General features: G+C 41.6%; 1 protein-coding gene across 1 annotated transcript in view; it reads right to left on the bottom strand.

The window, feature by feature from the left end:
* Positions 1–19396, bottom strand: part of Ddah1 (dimethylarginine dimethylaminohydrolase 1) — a 151591-nt gene that overhangs the window by 6353 nt on the left and 125842 nt on the right. Inside the window, exon 5 of the mRNA XM_004639288.2 lies at positions 342–356. Within this exon, the coding sequence (XP_004639345.1) occupies positions 342–356 (15 nt within the window). The remainder of the gene's footprint in view (positions 1–341; positions 357–19396) is intronic.

Here is a 19396-nt window from a genome sequence, read left to right as displayed (position 1 = left end):
AACTGATGTATTTACTATTATGTTAGTATAAAATGGCTTTAAAAACAACATAAAATTTAAAATGTTGATACCACACTCTTATCTCAGCAGAAGTCAAACAAAACAACCCTAAAATAACCTCCTTACTTCCTTAAATAACAAAAATATTCAAATATCAAAGAAAGCAATCACATTTTATTTTGAGATTAGATATGTAGACTGTCATCCATACACTGTAAAGAACCTGCTGCCATGCCGAGCTGTGAAGCCATAACAGGATGGCTTCTACAGTCCAGCTTGAATCCATCTATTCTTCACTATTTGTGTGGAAGTGTTTCACACTCCCCAGTAGATTTGCCCACACAGTCATGGCAGTGCTGGACAGTAAGGTTAATGACATGGAAGAGTAGAAGAGAGGCTGGGTGCTCCCTGTGGAAAATTAATTCCCAAGGGAACAGGAAGGTAGCACATAGCAAGTTCTTCTCGACCCACCAGTCAGGCAAATCATTTACTTCTGCTCCTGTGAAGTATGTCAGGAGCTGAGAGAGGCCAGGAGCCATCTGACAGTGGGACACTCTTCACAGGGAAATAAGCATCCGGAATGTGGATGAACATAAGCATGGTGTGCAAGGCTGGAAGACACAAAGGTGGGCAGGGTGTGGACCTCATTTTCCAAGAGATTACAGTCTAATGGAGGACACTGATAGACAAATAGATCATTAAGTTATAGTAAGAACTGCCAAGACATCAGGCTAAATACGTTTATTATTTAATCTCAAAAGTCTCATGAGGTCAAATAACTTGCTTAGAGTAATAAATGTTAACTCAAATCCTCTCTGTGCAACTCAAAACCTTCTTTTGTAATCTTCTCAGTTTGCTTTTTCTTCATCTCCACACCTCAGTAGATCTTCCTTCCTACACACCACCATAATGTCTACCCTTCCATACCCATCTAGTGCTTATTTATTCTCTCGCAGTATCATTCAGTCTTTCTTCATATGCAGTCCTACTTGGTGGAGTTAAAGGACGTGACTTGATCCTTTTTGGCGACACGGTCTCACTGTGTAGTTTAGGTTGCTGTGAATCCACTACGTAGCCCAGGCTGGCTTCATCTCAGCAATCTTCCTTCTGCAGCCTCGGGAGTGCTGGGGTGACAGGCACATACCATCTTTTCCAATTTGTTTGCACTTATGGAGAAAGTTTAGATCCGTTCCAGTTTGTGTTCATTTAAGAAGTTAAAGACACTCCTGGTGATTAAGTTGGTTTTCTTTTCTTTTCTTTCTTTCTTTTTTTTTTTTGTGGTACTGGGCATTGAACTCAGGACCCTGTGCTTGCCAGGCAAGTGCTTATTCTACTGAGCTATTTCCCCAGCCCTAAGTTTTTCTAAGCAAATCAACATATTCAACTTCGCTCTCTTTATGAAATGGATATGCCTAGAAATAACAGTAAGGGGCTTAAGAGGAAAACCCGTAGCCTCAAGTAGCTTTTTACTGTTACACATTGTCACTAATTCTTATGCAGACTTTCTTTTGTGCTATTTCCAGAATACAATGGTAGTAGCTTGCACTTGGTCTCTGTGTGGGAGGGAACACAGGTCACAATTCAGTCAGGCTTGGGTCTGAGTCCAAGAGCTGACTTTTCTTAACTATATATTTAACCACATATGTTGACTCCTTGGTTTCCTGACCTATCAAATTGGGCCAACAGTTCCCATAAACTTATGAAAGGTAAATGAAGACAGGTATATAATAAAGCATAGTAATGAGCCCTCAGGAAGCTGATATTTTATTTTATTTATTTTTGCAGAAACGGGGATTGAACTCAGGCCTTTGTGCTTGCCACGGAAGCACTTATTCCACTGAGCCATCTCCCTGGCCCCATGATATTTTATTATATGAACAAACAAGATCCAAGCTCTCAGGCTGCAATCCCACCTAACTGTGGTGGCAAGCGACGACCTCTAACCTCATTCTTAACACAGCCTGCTTTGGAAGTCAGTCATTCTTAAAAAGCACACATGATTGCATTTTGGTGGTTCCTTGGTAGTCCTTCAACCTCCTTTATTACTTTTTGTTTTTAGTTCTTTTACATTTCCCTATTATTAACGCTTATTCATTTTTACAAAATACTGAGTTTCCATGCATATATTTTGATCCTGTTTCTTCCATTATCCTCCCTTACAGCCCTTCTCCCCCTATCTCTTTTCTCTTGTCTAATAATACTTCTTCTAGTTTTTAGATTCAACATATTAGGGAAGACACGTGGTATCTGTCCTTTCGAGTTTGGCTTGTTTCACTCCACATAATGGTCTCCAGATCCACCCAGTTTTCCTACAAATGACAAAAATTTGTTCTTCTTTGCATTTGAATAATACTCTCTTTAATATATATACACCACATTTTCTTTGTTCACCTGTTGATGGGCATCTAGGCTGACTCTGTATCCTATCTATAAACCGTGACATGATCCTGGTATGGTGGTACCCTTGAAGTAGGATGACTTTAATTCCTCCAAGTATATACCAAAGAGCAGTATAGCTAGATTGTATGGCAGGCCTACCTTTGGTGTTTTGGAGGAATCTCCATACTGATTTGCACAGCAGACTCAACTAACTTGCATGCTGGCCACAGTGTAGAAGGATTGCTTCTACCCCTTCCACTTGGATCCTCATCATTTATTTATTGCTTTTAGTATTCTTGATGGTAGCCATTCTGACTAAGGTGAGATGGAATCTTGGTGCAATTTTGATTTCTCTGATGGTTAGTGATCTTTTTTTTTGGTTAGTGATCTTGAGCAGTTTTCATATACCAATTGGTTATTTATACTTCTTCTGAGCAGTGTCAATATATTCAGTCCAGTTGCCAACTGAACTGGACTATTTGAGTTTTTCTTTTAGTGTTAGGTTTTCTGAATTCTTTATATATTCTAGATGTTAATCTTCTGTTGGAACAGTAGTGGGGAAAGATTTTCTCCCATTCTGTAGGCAGTTCTTTTCTCCTGTAGCTGTTGCTGTACACATAATCCAATACTACTGGAACTCCTCTGGCATCCCTTCTGCCTAGATCCTTTAGAGAGAACTGCTGTAAAGTTCCCAAACTTTTTAAAATAAAGATAAATTTTAATGATAATTTTCTTGAAGTTTCTTTCTTCAGCCAGACTGTTAGCCTAATTGAGGCCCAGGTGTAATGGAGCAGACAGAGCCTGGCTTTATAGTCAGGAAGGCCCAGGTGACAGTCACGAAGTTGTGGGTGACAGGAAGACAGTAATTGGGCAAGTCACTTCATCTCTCTTAGCCTCAATTTTCTCAGCTATAAAGTGGATGAAACTCCATACTTGCTCACCATTGAGGAACTATGAAAATTATTAAAAAATTATGTAGTGTTATGGTTTGTATCTGTCATCTCCCCAAAGCCTCACACGGTCATAAGTAGGGTGTTTTGGAGGTGGCTGGATCTAGGCTGTGGGATTGACTCATGGTGAGATGCTGGGATTATGGCTGCCCCTCCTTGGGTGTGAATAAGGGTGGGAGCCTGGATAAGATATGACGGACAGAAAGAGGGCTGCTGCACGTCACTTGCAGTTTGCTGCTTGCTGCCTTCTGCCTGCCATGAACCATTTCTTCTCTGTGATGCCCCTCTGCCAAGCCATCCTGTCTCAGAGCCAGCTAGCTATGAACTGAACCCTCTACAAACTGTGAGCCAGTTTTTTAGCACAAGTTTCCAGCATATGTTAAATATAATAAATGTGAGTCCCCATCCCTCTTTATGTCTTGCAAATCACTGGGCAAATAGCAGATGACTAAAGTATACTTTAAACAATTTGATTCATTCATTTACTCTTTTCACTATTTCAAAAAGGATACAGAAAACCTCAGGAGTACACAACAGTCAATTATGTTTTGAAGCATATGTTCAAGCACAATTACCTTTCTTCAGAAAAATATGATATTCTCTATGTCCAGAAATACAATTCATTGTTTAATGAGTTTAGCTAAAATAAATGAGCCAAAGTTTGTTTTCTACTTAAAGCCATACAGAAGGGTACTATGTGCAACAAGTTTAGTTGGCAAGGTAAGGCACAGAAGTGGTGAACCTGGAATGACCTGGACAATTTGTAGCACATAAAGGCATTCAAAGAAAGAAAGGAAACCACTAAGAAGAATATATGCAGTGTATTATTTGTTGAAACTGTACTTCCGATTTGATTTGAAACTGTCTCATTGCTATCTGTTTATCAATAAAACTTTGAAAAAAAAACAAAGAAAGAAAAGAAAAGAAAAAAAACTGTGTGTCAAATCAAAGGTATAAACTTCAGTGAGTTTGTAGCATCTGCTTTAGTAAAACAGTCCAGAGAGCCAGTGGAGAGGTTGACTACTTCATAGGTGTTATAGGTCTCTCTAGATGCAAGACGGCACCCAGAATCTGTGGGATTTTTCATTAGTTGCTTTTTGGAGTAAGCTACTTCTTTCCAGTTGTAGCCACTGGGACCACACTATGACTGAATCTCTGCTTACTATGTGTTGTTTGAATTGTTCTCCTTTCCTTTCACATGATTTGGACCTAGTTTACTTGAGAAAGTTAGGATTTTTTTCCAGACCCCTGGAGAGACAGTTCCTCTGGTCAGAAGTTATCACACAGAGGTCCTTCAGACATGGCAGGTAGAGCCACTGCCACCTGACCAAGCCTAGACGCACAACCAAAATCCAGAAAATCTACTATTTCCACTGACTTAACTTCCTAAGTACGTGGAAGAGCTGTGGGTAGCCGATGGGCCAGTATGTTAGGGTGCCGTTCTCCCATCATTTATATGCACCTGATAACTGCGAGTTGGTTTAATTCATCGTTTCATAATGATTCATTGCACGGTTAATCTACAGACAAAGGAACCACATAGGTCTTGATACAAGGTGCTGTGAAGGAGAAAGCCTGGTTCTACCTCACCACCTCCACAGGAAGTGTGGCCCAGTCTCCCACCTGCCCATCTGACTCAGCACAGCCGGTGGTGACTCTGAAGCTGAACGTGGAATGTTGTGCTTTCCAGAGGAAGTGTTATGGAGGACAATGACCAGCACCTACTTCTTGTTTACCAGTGAGTAGACAAACCAGAAGCTCCAAGGCTGTGCCTACTTCAGATAGTGCCAAGGTTCACCAGAGTACCGGAGACCGTGGATTTCCTCCCTACTTGTGGTTTAGGTTGGCTCCACCTCCAACTCCCTCCATGCCCTGAAATGAATAATCCTTTCTGCTATTTGAAATTCTAATTGTTGGATTACCTTCGTCTTTAATGCTGTTCCCTTTTCTGAGCCTTATAATTTATATCTTCCAATGAGGGCATTCCTAAAATTACTGACATAAAGACAGTGCCCAACATAGAAATATTTGAAAACAGTTTTCCTTTTTTCATTATTAGGAGGAAAGGAATTATATTATTCTTCATGGGGAAATAATTTAATGCCAAGAATATAAGAAGTAATTCACTGATGAATTCTATTGAGAATTACCCTTAAAATAAACGTCTTAACAAAACCACCAGAGCTACCTTAGAGAAGCTTTTCAATTAATTTATCAAGGCCCCAGGGTTATCATTTTTAGCCAAATTTAAAATATGCAAAAAGAAATGACTTTTAATAATGAACAGGCTCCATTTGGATAAGTCAATGTAACTGTCAATAAAAGCTAAATAAAAGTGTTAAGCCTAGTCTCTTTCTAAATGAAGAGGTTTTATGAAACAATAACTATAAATAATAAACAAGAAAAAATTTTTTTTCCATGAAAAAGCTAAACACGGTTATTCCACACAAAGAGCTTCTGCCATCTTGGATAAAGAACACGTTTCTCCTTTCCAGTCAGAGTGATCATTTTCCTTTTCTACATGTTGTCACTGTCTGAGCACGATGGCTTGCCATTTAGTGACGTCTGGGTCCAGGAGGGATACACATATGCGTGGTCTACACAACGCGGGCCACGCGCCACTCGGGCAGCCACGCAGAGCGCCTCGGGAAGGCCAGAGCCCTGTGAAGGGTCCACAGTGCGCCTGGCAGACGCCGCGGGGATGTGCTCGGGCCGCAGAGGGAGGGTCCGTGCCTCGCAAGACCAAGAAGCGGCGCTTGTTTTCCCTTCGAGGATGCAGAGAGCCTTTGTGAAAAGATGAGCATCCTTTGAAATATCCCGGGAATGTGGCTGTTGGGCTGTTTTGTTCTATGTTCCAACATTTTTTTCCTTACCAAGTTGGAGAAGGTGGTTTTGTTCCAGAGCGCTGTGTAAACAACAGAGTCCTTTAACCCCCGGGACTGCACTTCCTGCTTCTCCCTGCACACTGTGCCAGAACGGAAAGCAGGGGGCACCTAAACCCTTCCTGCGTCACCCAGATTCCTCTGAATAAAAGCACATTTCTCTATATCCTGAAAGACCTGGGCCTCAACCCTGAGGAATCCACATACACTGTATACAACTGGGGAGAAGCTCTGAGAAGTTACCATTTCAAATGTCTTTTCTAACTTTTGCCAAAGGAACCATAGCATTCAGGGTGACATGATTAAGAGCGATTCTTCCCCGGGCTTGGGTGTCACTGGTCAGTTCAGCTCAACAACCCTTTCTGCGGTGCCCCTTGGAGGCAGGCAACGCGGGTGCATGGTATGTGGAAAAGAAAGGTGCAGAGATAAGGTGCAGAGATACTTAGTTCGGCCTTTAGGAGGAGAAAATCTATAGCTTAAGGCAGGGCTAGCCTGTGAAGGCTGTGTCAGCAGTAAAGAGAGCGATTAGCCTCACACAGGCAGTTCCTTAACGAAGAAGGCATGCTGCTATGGAGGCGAGGGATGGCTCTGCCACAGGCTGGCCCTTGTGCTCTCTCACACAGCTGCTGGTTCGGGGGAACTGCCCTTGCTCCCCAGGGTAGAGCGGTCACAGAACACAGTGGGGACTTGCTGGCTTTTAGCCGAGGCTGACGATCGGCATGGCTGGTTGCATTAACGAGCAAGCATTTCCGGCGGTTCCCAACTTTTCTGGGAATTTTCCCATCCAAAGAACTGGAAAGCAGCTCCATTCTCTGGCTTCTTACTCATGCTTTCTTTGTATTACAGCAATTATGTTAAAAAAAAAAAAAATTCTTGGCCCATGTTGTTTGACAGAACATTTAGGCCTTAAAGGGTCAAACACTGAAATGAAGGTACATAAAAATTATTTAAAGATGTTTAGAAATACTTAGTGCATGTTTGGCTTGCTCCAAATTGGTCTTCCTATGATATGAATATGAATCTGTCACAACATATCAAAGCCAAATCAATATTAAAAGTAACTAATTATACTCTATTGAGATTTATGGTATAGAATGCCCAAACATTTTTCATTTCTACTGGATATCTAAAATCAATCGTTCATTTACTTGTCATCCATCAAGAGTTTATTGAGAGCCTGGCACTTCTTTAAGGCTGAGCCAATATCACAATGCGTAACATTCCAAAATGGGTATCATATTCTTATGTTATATAGTTTTCCACAGATGAGCTCAAAATGGCCACAGTATGAAAGACGCTGTTCTTCACACCTGCTCTCTGCATTGGTGGGCTGTACAGCATCTATGGAGAAGGATGCATGGCTCCTAATTACGTCTGTGGAATTTCAATACCAAGTATTTCTTTCTAAGCCAGCTGCCACATTCTGCACCAATTCTCTCTCATAGTTGCTGTTGTTCCTTTTGCTCAGATCATTTGATCATATGAATATAAGCAAGACCTTTCTTACGGTGCTAAAACTGTAACAATAAGTCATATGAAGCATTTCTGATATGGACTCTTAAAAAAACAGTGGCCTCCATGGAAGGCTGGAAAAGCCTCCCACATCTGGGACAATACCCCTGCACACTGCTGAAGAGCCAGGAAGCAGGGCACAGGTGGGAGGAACAGGGGACATCTGAGGGACTGACAGCCCTGACTAGAGTTTTATTTCAGGGGTGGAGAGGAAGAAAATATAGACCATAGCATCCTTTCCTAAATGCAGTATCTGGGTCCTACCTTCCTCTGTTACCTTTGCCTGTGCATACTACAGCTCTGTAGCAGACACAGATCTTCAATGATCCTTTTCTTGTCTTGCATGTAAATCAGAACACAGTTACTTACTTGGCTTGGGGGCTACGCCCTGGTGTGCTTCTTCAAATGCCTGCATCACCATATCCTTTGGAGCCAAGTTCCACCATCAAGGGTTAATTCCTTTGGGCTCTAGTACTTGCTGATTGTTAAGGTTCCCTTGAGTTATTCAATAGAAAGAAACAACCAGAACACCCATGTTCTATTTATTGATGTGTTCATCTCTTTTACATTCATTTTTCATGGCAATTCTGTGAACTGGGTGGTTGGGACATTCAGCCATTTATCACAGATCACACATTAAGACAGCGAGTCCACGATTCACTCCCACGATTTTCCTGTGTTCAAATGCCTGTTTCTTTTGTCACTTCAACGACTGCCTTGTCACCTTAAAAGACTATACTCAGAGCTCATTCACTGGCAGCCTGTGGACTAATTTTTCCTCTAGACAGAATTTGTTTTGACATGCACATATTTTTTAAAGTCTGCATTTGAATGCATTTTAGGCAGAGAATGTTCTGCCCCTAAAACCATCTCAGTTTGCTAATGGACTATAAGGTTTGGGTTCTGAAGCAAGCTCTTTTTCTAAGAAAAGAGGAGTACAACCTTTAGAATGGAAAAAGACAATACACAAAGAGGCCATGGGGCCTTCAGAGCAGCAAAGGGGCAGCTCCAAGGTAGATGGTAGATGAGCGATGGCCAATCCCATACAATTAGCAGTGAGGGCCAGTGCCAGCCAGCCCTGTCCCCCTGGCCCTGTCACTGGGCAACTTATGCTTATTCCTCATGTGACAAAATGACTCCTTGGTTATCTCATCAGTAGGGCATGCATTGACATGTTTTTCTTCTGTAACAATTAGGATTGCTTTTTTCTTTCTTACTCATACAGTGTTCTCTGCCCAGTCTGCTTGTTCATTCGTGGAAGGCTTGCTGGGGTTAAGGAAAAGTTCGCACTAACGAAGTATTTTTCTTGGAATTGCTTTTTTTCTTTCTTTCATTCTTTTTTATTTTAGGGTGTTCAGGGTCTCACTACTAGATTGGACTCAAAGTGATCTGCCTGTTTACAGCCTCCCAAGAGCTGGGATTATAGGTGCATGCCACCACGCCCAGCTTCAATTGCCATTTCAGCATGCCCTGGGGGCAGGGCCAGCACAGCAGGTCTGAGGATTGAACCCTCTGCCCCTGTACCTGCTTTCAGGCACTTTAATCCACTGAGCTATTTGCCCCTCCCCCCATCATTTCTTTCTTTCTTTGTTTTTCCTTGTGGGGCTGGAGATTGAATGCTCTCTAAGCAAGTACTTTCTCACTGAGTATACCCCAGCCCAGTTCTCCCAGTTACATAATTTCAACTGGAAAAGTTTTTTTTTTTTTTTTTTAAATCACTTTTGATATTTAGCTTTGGGCAGTACTGTGCTGATAAATTAGGAGGAAATGTGTTTGAAATAGTCGATACTCATGTAAGTTTATTATTAGTGTTAGTGACATGAAGAATGGGCAGCACACAGAAGTGTTGGGTATTTTTTCCCCTTACTGCTCCCATGTGCTGAATTCTAATACAACAGAATTGGGAAAGGCAGCCTTTCATGACTCCAGAAAGCAGAGCGCCTGACACAGAGGAGGGAGTTGTGCAAGGTTCTGCAAACCTCACCCTCCAGTAGAGGGTGAAGATTCCGCACTATTAATTTTATTTTGCCAACTAATTCTCACAGAGGGCTTCTGCTGCTTTTTGCAGAGCTCCTGTATCAGAGGGCAAACTAACTGTGGCTGACAATCAGTGTGGTTCCAACTTGCCTGATGGCTGATATTTTTTGTATACATTGATAAGTAAGACAAGAGAAACAATGAAGACATTTAGGAACTCACCTGGCAATGTTGGGCGTGACTTTTGATGAATTGCATAACAGTTTTTGATTCCTGCATGAATATTTCATCATTTCTTCCTCAGCATAATAGCTAAACATCAACACATTTAAAAATTTCTTTCATTCTTTATTTTGGCCTTTTTGATATACAGTTTTGATATGTTCCCTGGGCTGGTCTCAAACTCCTAGACTCAAGTGATCCTTCCTTGCTTCAGCCTCCCAAGTAGCTGAGACCACAGACATGTGTCCCCACCATGCCCAGCTTAATGTATTTTTTAGTTTAACCTGAATTATTCAAATATGCTCCATCACTCACATCTCAACAACCTGTAAAATGTCAAGTCCTTATTTGTAGCATTTGCAGGATCCTATGGATACTCTTCTGGGGCCAGTTTTGAGCTGCCAGTGTGAGGCCACTGAATGTAGAGTTGGGGAGAGTCACACCCTCATAAAATATTGTGCAGAAACAGTAGCTGCAAACAATCTCAAGGGGACAGCTAATGGCAAGATGCAGTCCTATAACTAGGAAGTGGTGAGTCTTAAATATTTAGTGCCTTTGTTCTTCACATAATTTATTTAACTGTTAGTGAACAAAGTTTAATTCTTATATTTTCTTAAGGCAACTTGCAAAGGTGAAAAGGACATGTGAGCTCATCATTTGCCTTCTTTAACCCACTTTTGATCCATACTTTTGTCTCTCTTTTTATACCATGTGTCCATTCTAGTTCTCACTGTCATTTTGCTACACTTCATGTGTCCTTGTAATTGCAAAATGAGGTGAAATGTTTTTATAATTTCAATTAGTTCTTTTAAAGTGATGTTTTAAAACTATATAATTAATGCAAAACATAAACTTCCTATAAAAGTTTCAATACGGAAAGTTACAATTGTATTGGACTTAATATAACTACCTACATTTGTTAAAATTTATCAAAGTATACACTGGCAAATTTAGGGGCTGGGATGTAGCTCAGTGGCAGAGCACTTGCCTTGACTACACAAGGTCCTGGGTTTGATCCCCAGAACTGGAAAAAAAAATTGTGAATTCTATTTAATTTTTTTTTGTTTATTTTTTTTATTTTTCAACAAATAATACACTGCATATATTCTTCTTCGTGGTTAATTGCAATGAATTCTATTTCATAGAAATTGTATTTCCACACAGTTAACTTTAAGCCAGGCAGGTAGTGCATGCTTATAATCCCAGCACTTAGAAGGCCGAGGCAGGAGGACTTCCAGGAGTTCAAGGTCAGTCTGAAAAACATGAGTTTAAGGTTGGCCTAAACTACATAGTGAGACCCTGTCTCAAAAACAAAACAAAATAAAACAAAGATAATTTTGAAAACAAGTTGAGTCATCTTTCCTCCCCAGCATCTTTTTCTTCTCTTTTTTTCCTTTTCCCTTCTGATAACTAATGTTAAAAGTTTGATTCCAAGCCTACAGACCTTTTCTTACAATGTGTTCATACTCAAATCAAACTTGTTTATCCTCCTGCATTTGTTGGTCAAGGGGCTTGAACATCCCAGTTCAAAGGCCTCAATTCCACCTCTCTAGTCTTGTTTGCTTCTTTATATCGACTGAATTCCCAGCTACTGGAAGACATAACTGGTGGATGGGCTGCTCTGGGTTCTGGGCCATCACTGTCTAATTGACATTTTGGTGAGACAAATTGGTTGAGACATTTTGGTTGTCAAATCTCACTCATTGTAGGCTAGGACTTCTTGACCTCAGTACTAGTGACATTCTGGGCTGCATAACTGTTGGCTGTGGGCTGTCCTCTTCCCTGTAGAATGCTGAGCTCTCTGGCCTCTGCCTACTGCATGCCAGCCATCCTCCAGCCCTCCCTACGCCCCACATTGTGACAACTAAAAATGTCTCCAGATGTTGCCAATGTCCCTTGGGTACAGAGTTCTCTGACTGAGAACCACTGTTTTAAGAGAATGCTATCAACTCAATTCATATTTTAGGAGAGGGCAGATACAGGAAAAAGGAGAGAAAACAACCAGAAAAACGAAAGAGAATGAAATCAAACTCTGAAGTAAAGATATAATTTATCTTTTTAGTTTTCCTCTGAACTAATAAAATCCCTGATAGGAGATAGATTGGTGTTTAAATAAACAGTGGTTGACCCTACATGTCTTTCATAAGAACCCCAAGTCCCCTGAATTACCACAAGCAAACAATGGCTCACGTCATCAGTTGGCTCAGACAGTAGGTTTTTTCCACCCCCTCCTATGCTTTTTTACTTCTTTTGGTGCTGGGGATTGAACTGAGGATCTTACACATTGTAAAACTCTACTACTAAGCTGCACCCCTAGCCTCCTACTGCACATATTTTGACCTCTGCCTCTTCTGGTGATTACATGCTGTTATATTTCAAGGCATCCAAGCCATGTCAGATGATTATTTAAAAGCTCCAGGGAGACGCCATCACTGTCGGCTCTGTGCAGGGCTTCGCAGCAGGACTTGGCGTGTGGTGGGTGCTCAGTCATATTTATTGAATATTAAATGAATGAATGATTTTTTTGCAGTGTGCTTTGGCATTTCAACAACTCTTAAAATTCTGCAGATACAATTCCCTGGAAGATTCACTGCAAGTCAAACCTTCAGTGACGAGCAAGAACTGCCAGTCAACACAGGGGCAGTAGCCTTCTGCGTAATCAGCACCGGCTTCTGAGTCTTTTACTTTAATCAGCTTTGCTAGCACTCCAGAGACCCTTCTCAAGTTCCCCTGCCAAATTCAGAGATGGGGCCAGACCAAGTTGTTATCCAAACAGAGATCTGGGCTTCCTTCCTCCTTCCACTATTCTTAGTTGTAGACTTGGTATCATGTTTTCAAGCCACAGGACTCGAGAGCTGAGAAGGAAGACAGGCTTTTCCATTAGAGCCTGCGAGTCTACGTGCCTAGTGAGAATTAGTGAAAAAAGAGCTCCCTGCAGATAAATTTATTTTAATGTGTAAATATTAGCAACAGAAAGAGAGGCACCATATGGAAAACCTGATAAATACCTTCCATCCTAGAAGCACTGCCCCTTCAATAGATACAGCATTTTAGAGAAAGGAAGCACTTCACAAGCACCTGGATTTTGATAATCTAGGTGGAAATGAGGCATGATTTTTCCTTTGAATGTGAGCTATTTCTCTAAAATGCCAGTTATTTTACTCACTGTAGCATTCTGAATAGTTTTAGGAGGCATTTTCTGTTCAAGGATACAGCAATTTACTGTTCTAGGAGTGCATTTCTCTCCCTGCCCTCTAATGCTCGTGTAAGAGCTGTCTCGTGAATCCCGGTGCTGCTAGAGCCAGTGTATGGAACAGTGTGGTCGCTGAGTGACCTGTACCAGCATCATGCAGGGGCTCCCAAGCTCAGGGCAGGCTGGCTGAACCAGAACTTCTCATGGCGAACCCCAGGAATGGGATGTGCACTGGAGATGTGTGTGTGTTGTGAAGTTCCTAGGTTTACTACACTCAGGAACCACTCACAGACTCCTCAGACTTAATTACCACATCTTCATGCCCGAAATATATTATTATTATTGCTATAGATAAACCCAACTACTAATGGCTGACTTGAGTTTTTATCATTGTCATGTGCATGTGTGTGTGTGTGTGTGTGTGTTTAAACTATAACAGAATAACCACTAAGACAACAACATGCAATGTATTAATTATTGAAACTGTCCTACTAATTGGTGTTGAAACTGTCTCATTGCTATTTGTTTCTCAATAAAATTATTTGAAAAAAATAAACTCTATAACAGCAAATCATCTTGGGTATACAGTCACAGCTCTGAGCTTTGTCTTAATTTCAGGAAGAAAAAAAAGGAAACAGCTTTGGTAACCTATCTCCAAAGCAACCTTTAACCTATATAGATGGTACTGTGAGCAATACAGGGACACAACTGGGCCAACAGAAGTGTTCAGGAAGCCTAACTGAAAAGGTTTAGGGATATTCTTTTCTTTTTGGTACTGAGAATTGAACTCAGGACCTTGTGCTTGCCAGGCAGGCTCTGTGCCACTGAGCTATGTCCCTGGCCCTGGCAATGTTCTTAAAGCTTGGTGGACTAATACAACAATTTGAAAGGTAAAAACAGGGAGGAAATAGGTAATTGTCAGAGCAGGATTATGCAAGAAGGATGGTTCTGCAGGAGTGTGGTAGCACATTTATTTTTAATTCATTTCTTCTACATGCCACTTTTTTCTGAGGGTAGCCCAAATCTTAGTATTGTGTCAGGGAGTGGATATGTTTTCTCTAGGGACTATAGAATAATTCCCAGTTAAACTATCACTTCAAATTTGGTGTATATGTTTAATAATATGCTTTATTAATCTTTAGCCAAGCAACACGATACCCCTTAACACCTAAGGCATTTAATACATGTGATTTCCACAGAGTAACCCAAGACTCAACCATCCTCTTTCCAGCTCAACTGACACATTTCTTAATCCCCTCAACACCAAAGGTATTGCTGTTGGCATGGCGGCGAGGCTCACAGGGGTCATGCTGCAATGCGCAAGACAACCCTGGGAGATGGGAACAATCATGGTGTTTTTGTTCAAATCTTTTACCAAATCAATTTAGCTAAGAAAAAAATCTGACGCTGCTAGAGATGGAAGATACACAAATGTTGTTAAAGTCACTTTTTTGGGGGGTAGTGTAGGGTGGTGGGCTTTGAGCATGAATGGGTGAAGGATTAAAAACAAATAAATAGTAAAGGACAGAGCCTCTGGATTTGGATGAGCACCGATTCCAGTGCTGCCAATGGAAACTGCCCTGGGCGCCAACCCCGTTAGTGTCCTACAAGCTCAGACACTGGCTGCCTACCAGGGCTGCTGACAGTTGGACATGTCTGAGTACCACTCAGTTCCCGAAGCGTGAATCTAGGTCAGTGAAATCCAGCAAAAATACTTTTGCCCACCAATTTTCCATGGTCTGTTTCTTTGTGTGAGGTGGGGAGAATGGAGTTCATGGTGAGGGGGAATATCATTCTTAATCAAAACCTCCCCAAAGACTTGCATGCTGGTAAAGACAGCACTGAAGACACTTTGCCATCGCTGTCTTCCCACCATCTACCGCAGAGCCAGGCACAGAAGAAGAGTTCGTCATTCTCTGGTAGAGTTGTGAACGGGTCTCCCGTCTCCCTTTAAAGTCCATTGGTCATGATGTAGTTACTTCTATAGGCGGCCTCAATTACAGCACTGCCTTTCCACTTTCAGAGGCTACTCTACTTGTCCACATCCATCTCTCATTCATGCCTGGACTCTTCACGGCATCTAGCTGGTCTATTACTCTTACTCCCCATTCTCACTAAATCACTATAGCATAATGCCTATCTGAAAGACCACCTTCTGCCACACTGTTCGCTAAAACACTTCTGTGGCTCTCCATAACCTATAGCAAAGAGAACCTCAACTCCTTTGGCTAAGGTACGAGCTGGACCAGCCTCAACATCTGTCTTGGGCCTGTTGTCTTTCTCTGCACACAGCCTCCATTACAGCCACTGTGTCTTCCTTATAAGCAGATATTCCTCCAGGCTGTCTTTTCTGTAACGGCCACTTCCGGTTGGGCCAGCCTGTAGATTGTGTTGGTTCAGGTCCACACAGACTTCCTCTCCTATGATCACTCCCTCTTCAGAACTCCTAGCACCTTTAGTAGGACCTGAGGCATTCTTTAGGACTTAACTTGTGTTACCAGTGACAGTATTTATCCTTTAATGCTCTCTTTTTTCTCTCCAGTTATGCTGGAGCAGCTCTGAAGGCAGAGATTGCTTATCACCCCCCTTGGGATTTCTGTGCTCGGGACAGTATTGTTCAGATACAGCAGTTGCTGCTCAGTAAATACCGTTACTGCATGGTGATCAGGAAGCCCAGGAAGCACAGTTCTACTGTGATCTCTTTTCAGTTGCCTTTTAAAAAGTCTTTGCAGAAGCATATAGAAACTAGCTTTTTCTCCCCGTTGGATTTTAATGTATGGATTGAAAAATAACCTTCTTAGATATCCAACTTAATAGTTACATAGATAAACTGAGGTTTTCTCAAGGAAAATGGAATAAGGTTGGCAAGAATAATGGAATGGAATAATAACCTACAGGTGGAGTTTACAGGCCTGCAAGAGCAGCACCACAGTGTGAACTCACTGCATCACTCAGCCTTCTCACCGCTGAAATACAGTGTCCAGAGCTCACAGCTTAGAGGACAGGCTGCAGTCTTGGGTCAGGGTGGGCTGGAGGAGGCAGAACACTGCGGTAGAAGGACCTGATAGAAGAAAGCTGCCCACCTCCTGGCAGCCAGGAAATAGAGCAGGCCAGGAGCGCACAGTGAAGGGCGCAAGGGACCAGACCCAGACACCAAGGCCCTGCCCCAGGAGCTGCTCACAGACATGCCCGTCCCTAGGGAGGGTCCCAAAGCCAGTCAAGTTGAAACTCCATCCTAACTACCACTCCTACCTTGGGGTAATCGTTACTGCCAGTGCTTTATAATTATATGGAGGCTATTCATTTACAAATGGTTGCGGACTCGCACCCTAAGACATGATCCTTCAACTTGACTGGCCATCATGAAATTTCCAGTGGGAAAAAATGATGTTCTCATTTCCCAGTGAGGCTGGCTCGACTTTTTTTTTTTTTTTTTTTTTTTCAAGAATAGATTGAGTACAGGACACAGGGTCACACAGGGAGAGCTGGAGGCAAGGCCAGACTGACAAGCCAACGAATTCGGATTCTAAGTTCACTGCTCTGCACTTAGGACCCTTTGGACTTGTGGGCCACTGTGCTTCTTCATAGACTCGACACGATTATTTTTAAAAGTAAATTCTTCTGTAATATCAGAATGGTGAGAAGTTTAGCTTTTCTTTTTCATTCATACATCAAGATAGGCCCTGCTGTTAGGTTTTTTCTCTGTGTGTGTGTGCGTTGAGGGGAGGGTATGGAAACATGACTCAGAGGTAACTTTCCTGTTCTCAGAAAATGATAACATTCATGTTTTTTAGTAACTTGGAATATTTTAATAAAGAATTTCAGTAGGTCGAGCGGATTAAATGGTGGCATCAAATTATTACGTAGTTAGGTATTATATTTAAGTTTACAAGGTTGAATTCTAGGCAGCAAAAAAAGGTAAGGAAAATTACCTTTCTGCAGCTTTAATTTGTGTACTTTCTCTATTTTTACTTCTGCTAATTAAAATTTGCTATTTTGCACCTCATAGAGATTGGCTTCTTCTTCATTTGTGTGTTATTTGGTATCCTGAGATCAGTACTTCTGGAAATTGCAGGCATTCTTTAAGGCAACAGCTCGTAAACTGGCATAAGAACCACAAACACCAGAATTTTCTGAGCTGGGCCAGAGGCAATGTGTTTTCAGAAAGTTTCTCAGATGATTCCAAAGCACACCTTTATTAGGAACCACTCATTTTTCTTTTGTAGGCAATAGTCTTGCATTACAAGCCCCCTCATAAGGCTATTTGCTTACCCTCCACCCCACCGCTTGAATTCCCCCTAGCATATTCCAGAGGGGCAGCTGAATACTTTTTAAATGTTCCATTGTGTCATGGACAGAATGAATTGCAATTTAAACACACAATTCTTCATTTTTTTCTCTGACATCCTTTGAAAGCTCAAAAGAAAAAAAAAGACATATTATTATTATTATTCCCTTTCTTCTACTTGGCCAGTTTTGCCTTCTTCCTGCCTTGAGACTAGCATTAAAATTCAGGTTGGTGTTTTGCTCTCCTAGCTGCAAGTTATTTACTGCCTTATCATGCCAAAGCATTTTATTTTGGCCACCCCAGCCTTGTTGGCATACAACTCTGGGAATACTGTCAGAGAAGGTAACTGCTGCCAGGAAAAGAAGCGTAAACAGTTGGTATAAACTCAGAGGCTATTTAGTGGTACGTTTTAATTTCTTAATAAAGCCATGGTAGATTTTTTTTTTTAAATCATTGTTTTGTGGAACTGGAACAGACAACCAGAAAATAAGACTCAATTGCATCTAGAATGGGATTGTCAGGGCGTCTTTCAAAAGTAGAGATCGCAAGTGGCAAGTCTTGTGGCTACAAGCCATTAATTCCCTGTGACAACTAAGAATACGAAGTCTCTACTTTCCCTCACCATGGCCCAGCTGATGCCAGTTCATTCTCATTTTGTCATGGATTTTGCTACTACAGTTCTAATCACCACTGAAGGAAATTCCAGGCAATCAAAAACATGCCAAATCCAAACATACTGAGGGTTTTTCCATCTTCATTTTTTATATGGCCATCTATAAAATAACATGGACATTTTTGGAACTAAAAATCAATGCTGATGTTGAGTCAAAGTAAGAGGAAATACCGTCTGAGTGATCTCTGTTATTTAGTCATTCAAAAGAAAAAACAGGCAATGTCATTTAAATGAGTTTCAAAGAAGCTCTGATCCTCATTCAAGAAATTTTACAAACAGGATTAGTTATTTCAGGAAGTAGATCAGAAACCTAAAAGGCTTTTTCTTTGGGATGCATTGTGAGCATTTTAATTTACAATTACACGCCTATTGGAATTCCACAAATTGTATTTTAGCTCTATTTACATGACAAGGACATGAAAAATGGAATGGTGATCTTCATAATCATTTCTATCTTTCAATTATAGCTTATTGTGTTAAAAGAAAAGAAATATTAATGTAAGAAAGAAAGAAAGAAAAGAAAAGAGACTAAATAAAATTTTAGATGCCCAAAGGAGAAAACAGCTGGTCTCCTGGCCTGGGGCTGGGATGGCGAGAGCCGCTCTTGCCGCCCAGGCAGCAGATGGCACAGCCGCCAGTGCACTGGGACTGCCACCCCCAGCCTGGGCCAGCAGCCTCCTGGCTGACGAGTGTCAGCAGTTTCAGCTGAAGGCCACCCCCTCCCACCTCCTTCCTCCTTCCTGTCCTTCCTCTGTCCCTTTTTTCTTTTCTCTTCTTTTCCTCTTGCCCTTTGCCCTTCATTCCCTCCTTCCTTCCATTTTGACTATAGGACTGAATGTCATCAAGGAGACTGGGTTAAAAATTATTATGGAGAATTACTGTGAGTCCCCTCCTGAGGGCAGCTTTTACAATCTGTCCTCCTGTGACAGATAGCATATAATTAACCTAGGTTCTGGGAAAGGAAGGCAGTCGATTTTGGAAAGGATATAAGAAAAAGTGGGGTGATGTGCCGCACAAAATTATTCTTTATAATGTTTTTCTTTTTCCTTAAATAAATTTAAAAAATTCAGAATAGACCAGTCCATGGAAAAGACAGACATCCCATGGAGGGTTGAGCAGGGATGTGGGAAGTTGGTCTAGCCACCAGGGAACTATTTCTATGCCAGCTGTGGCCCGCTTCAACAATATAGCTTTCATTTAAAAAACTTTCACTAAAAAAAGTCTAGGCCAGGTGTGTTGGTGCATGCCTGTAATCCCAGTACTCAGGAAGCTGAGGCAGGAAGATCCCTTTGAATTCGAGTCCAGCGCTGGCTACAGTGT

The sequence above is a fragment of the Octodon degus genome, unplaced genomic scaffold (genome assembly GCF_000260255.1).
Source record: "Octodon degus isolate 3935 unplaced genomic scaffold, OctDeg1.0 scaffold00109, whole genome shotgun sequence".
Lineage (NCBI taxonomy): Eukaryota > Metazoa > Chordata > Mammalia > Rodentia > Octodontidae > Octodon > Octodon degus.
Note: the sequence above shows the minus strand (reverse complement) of the source record. Positions and strands in the feature narration are given on the sequence as shown.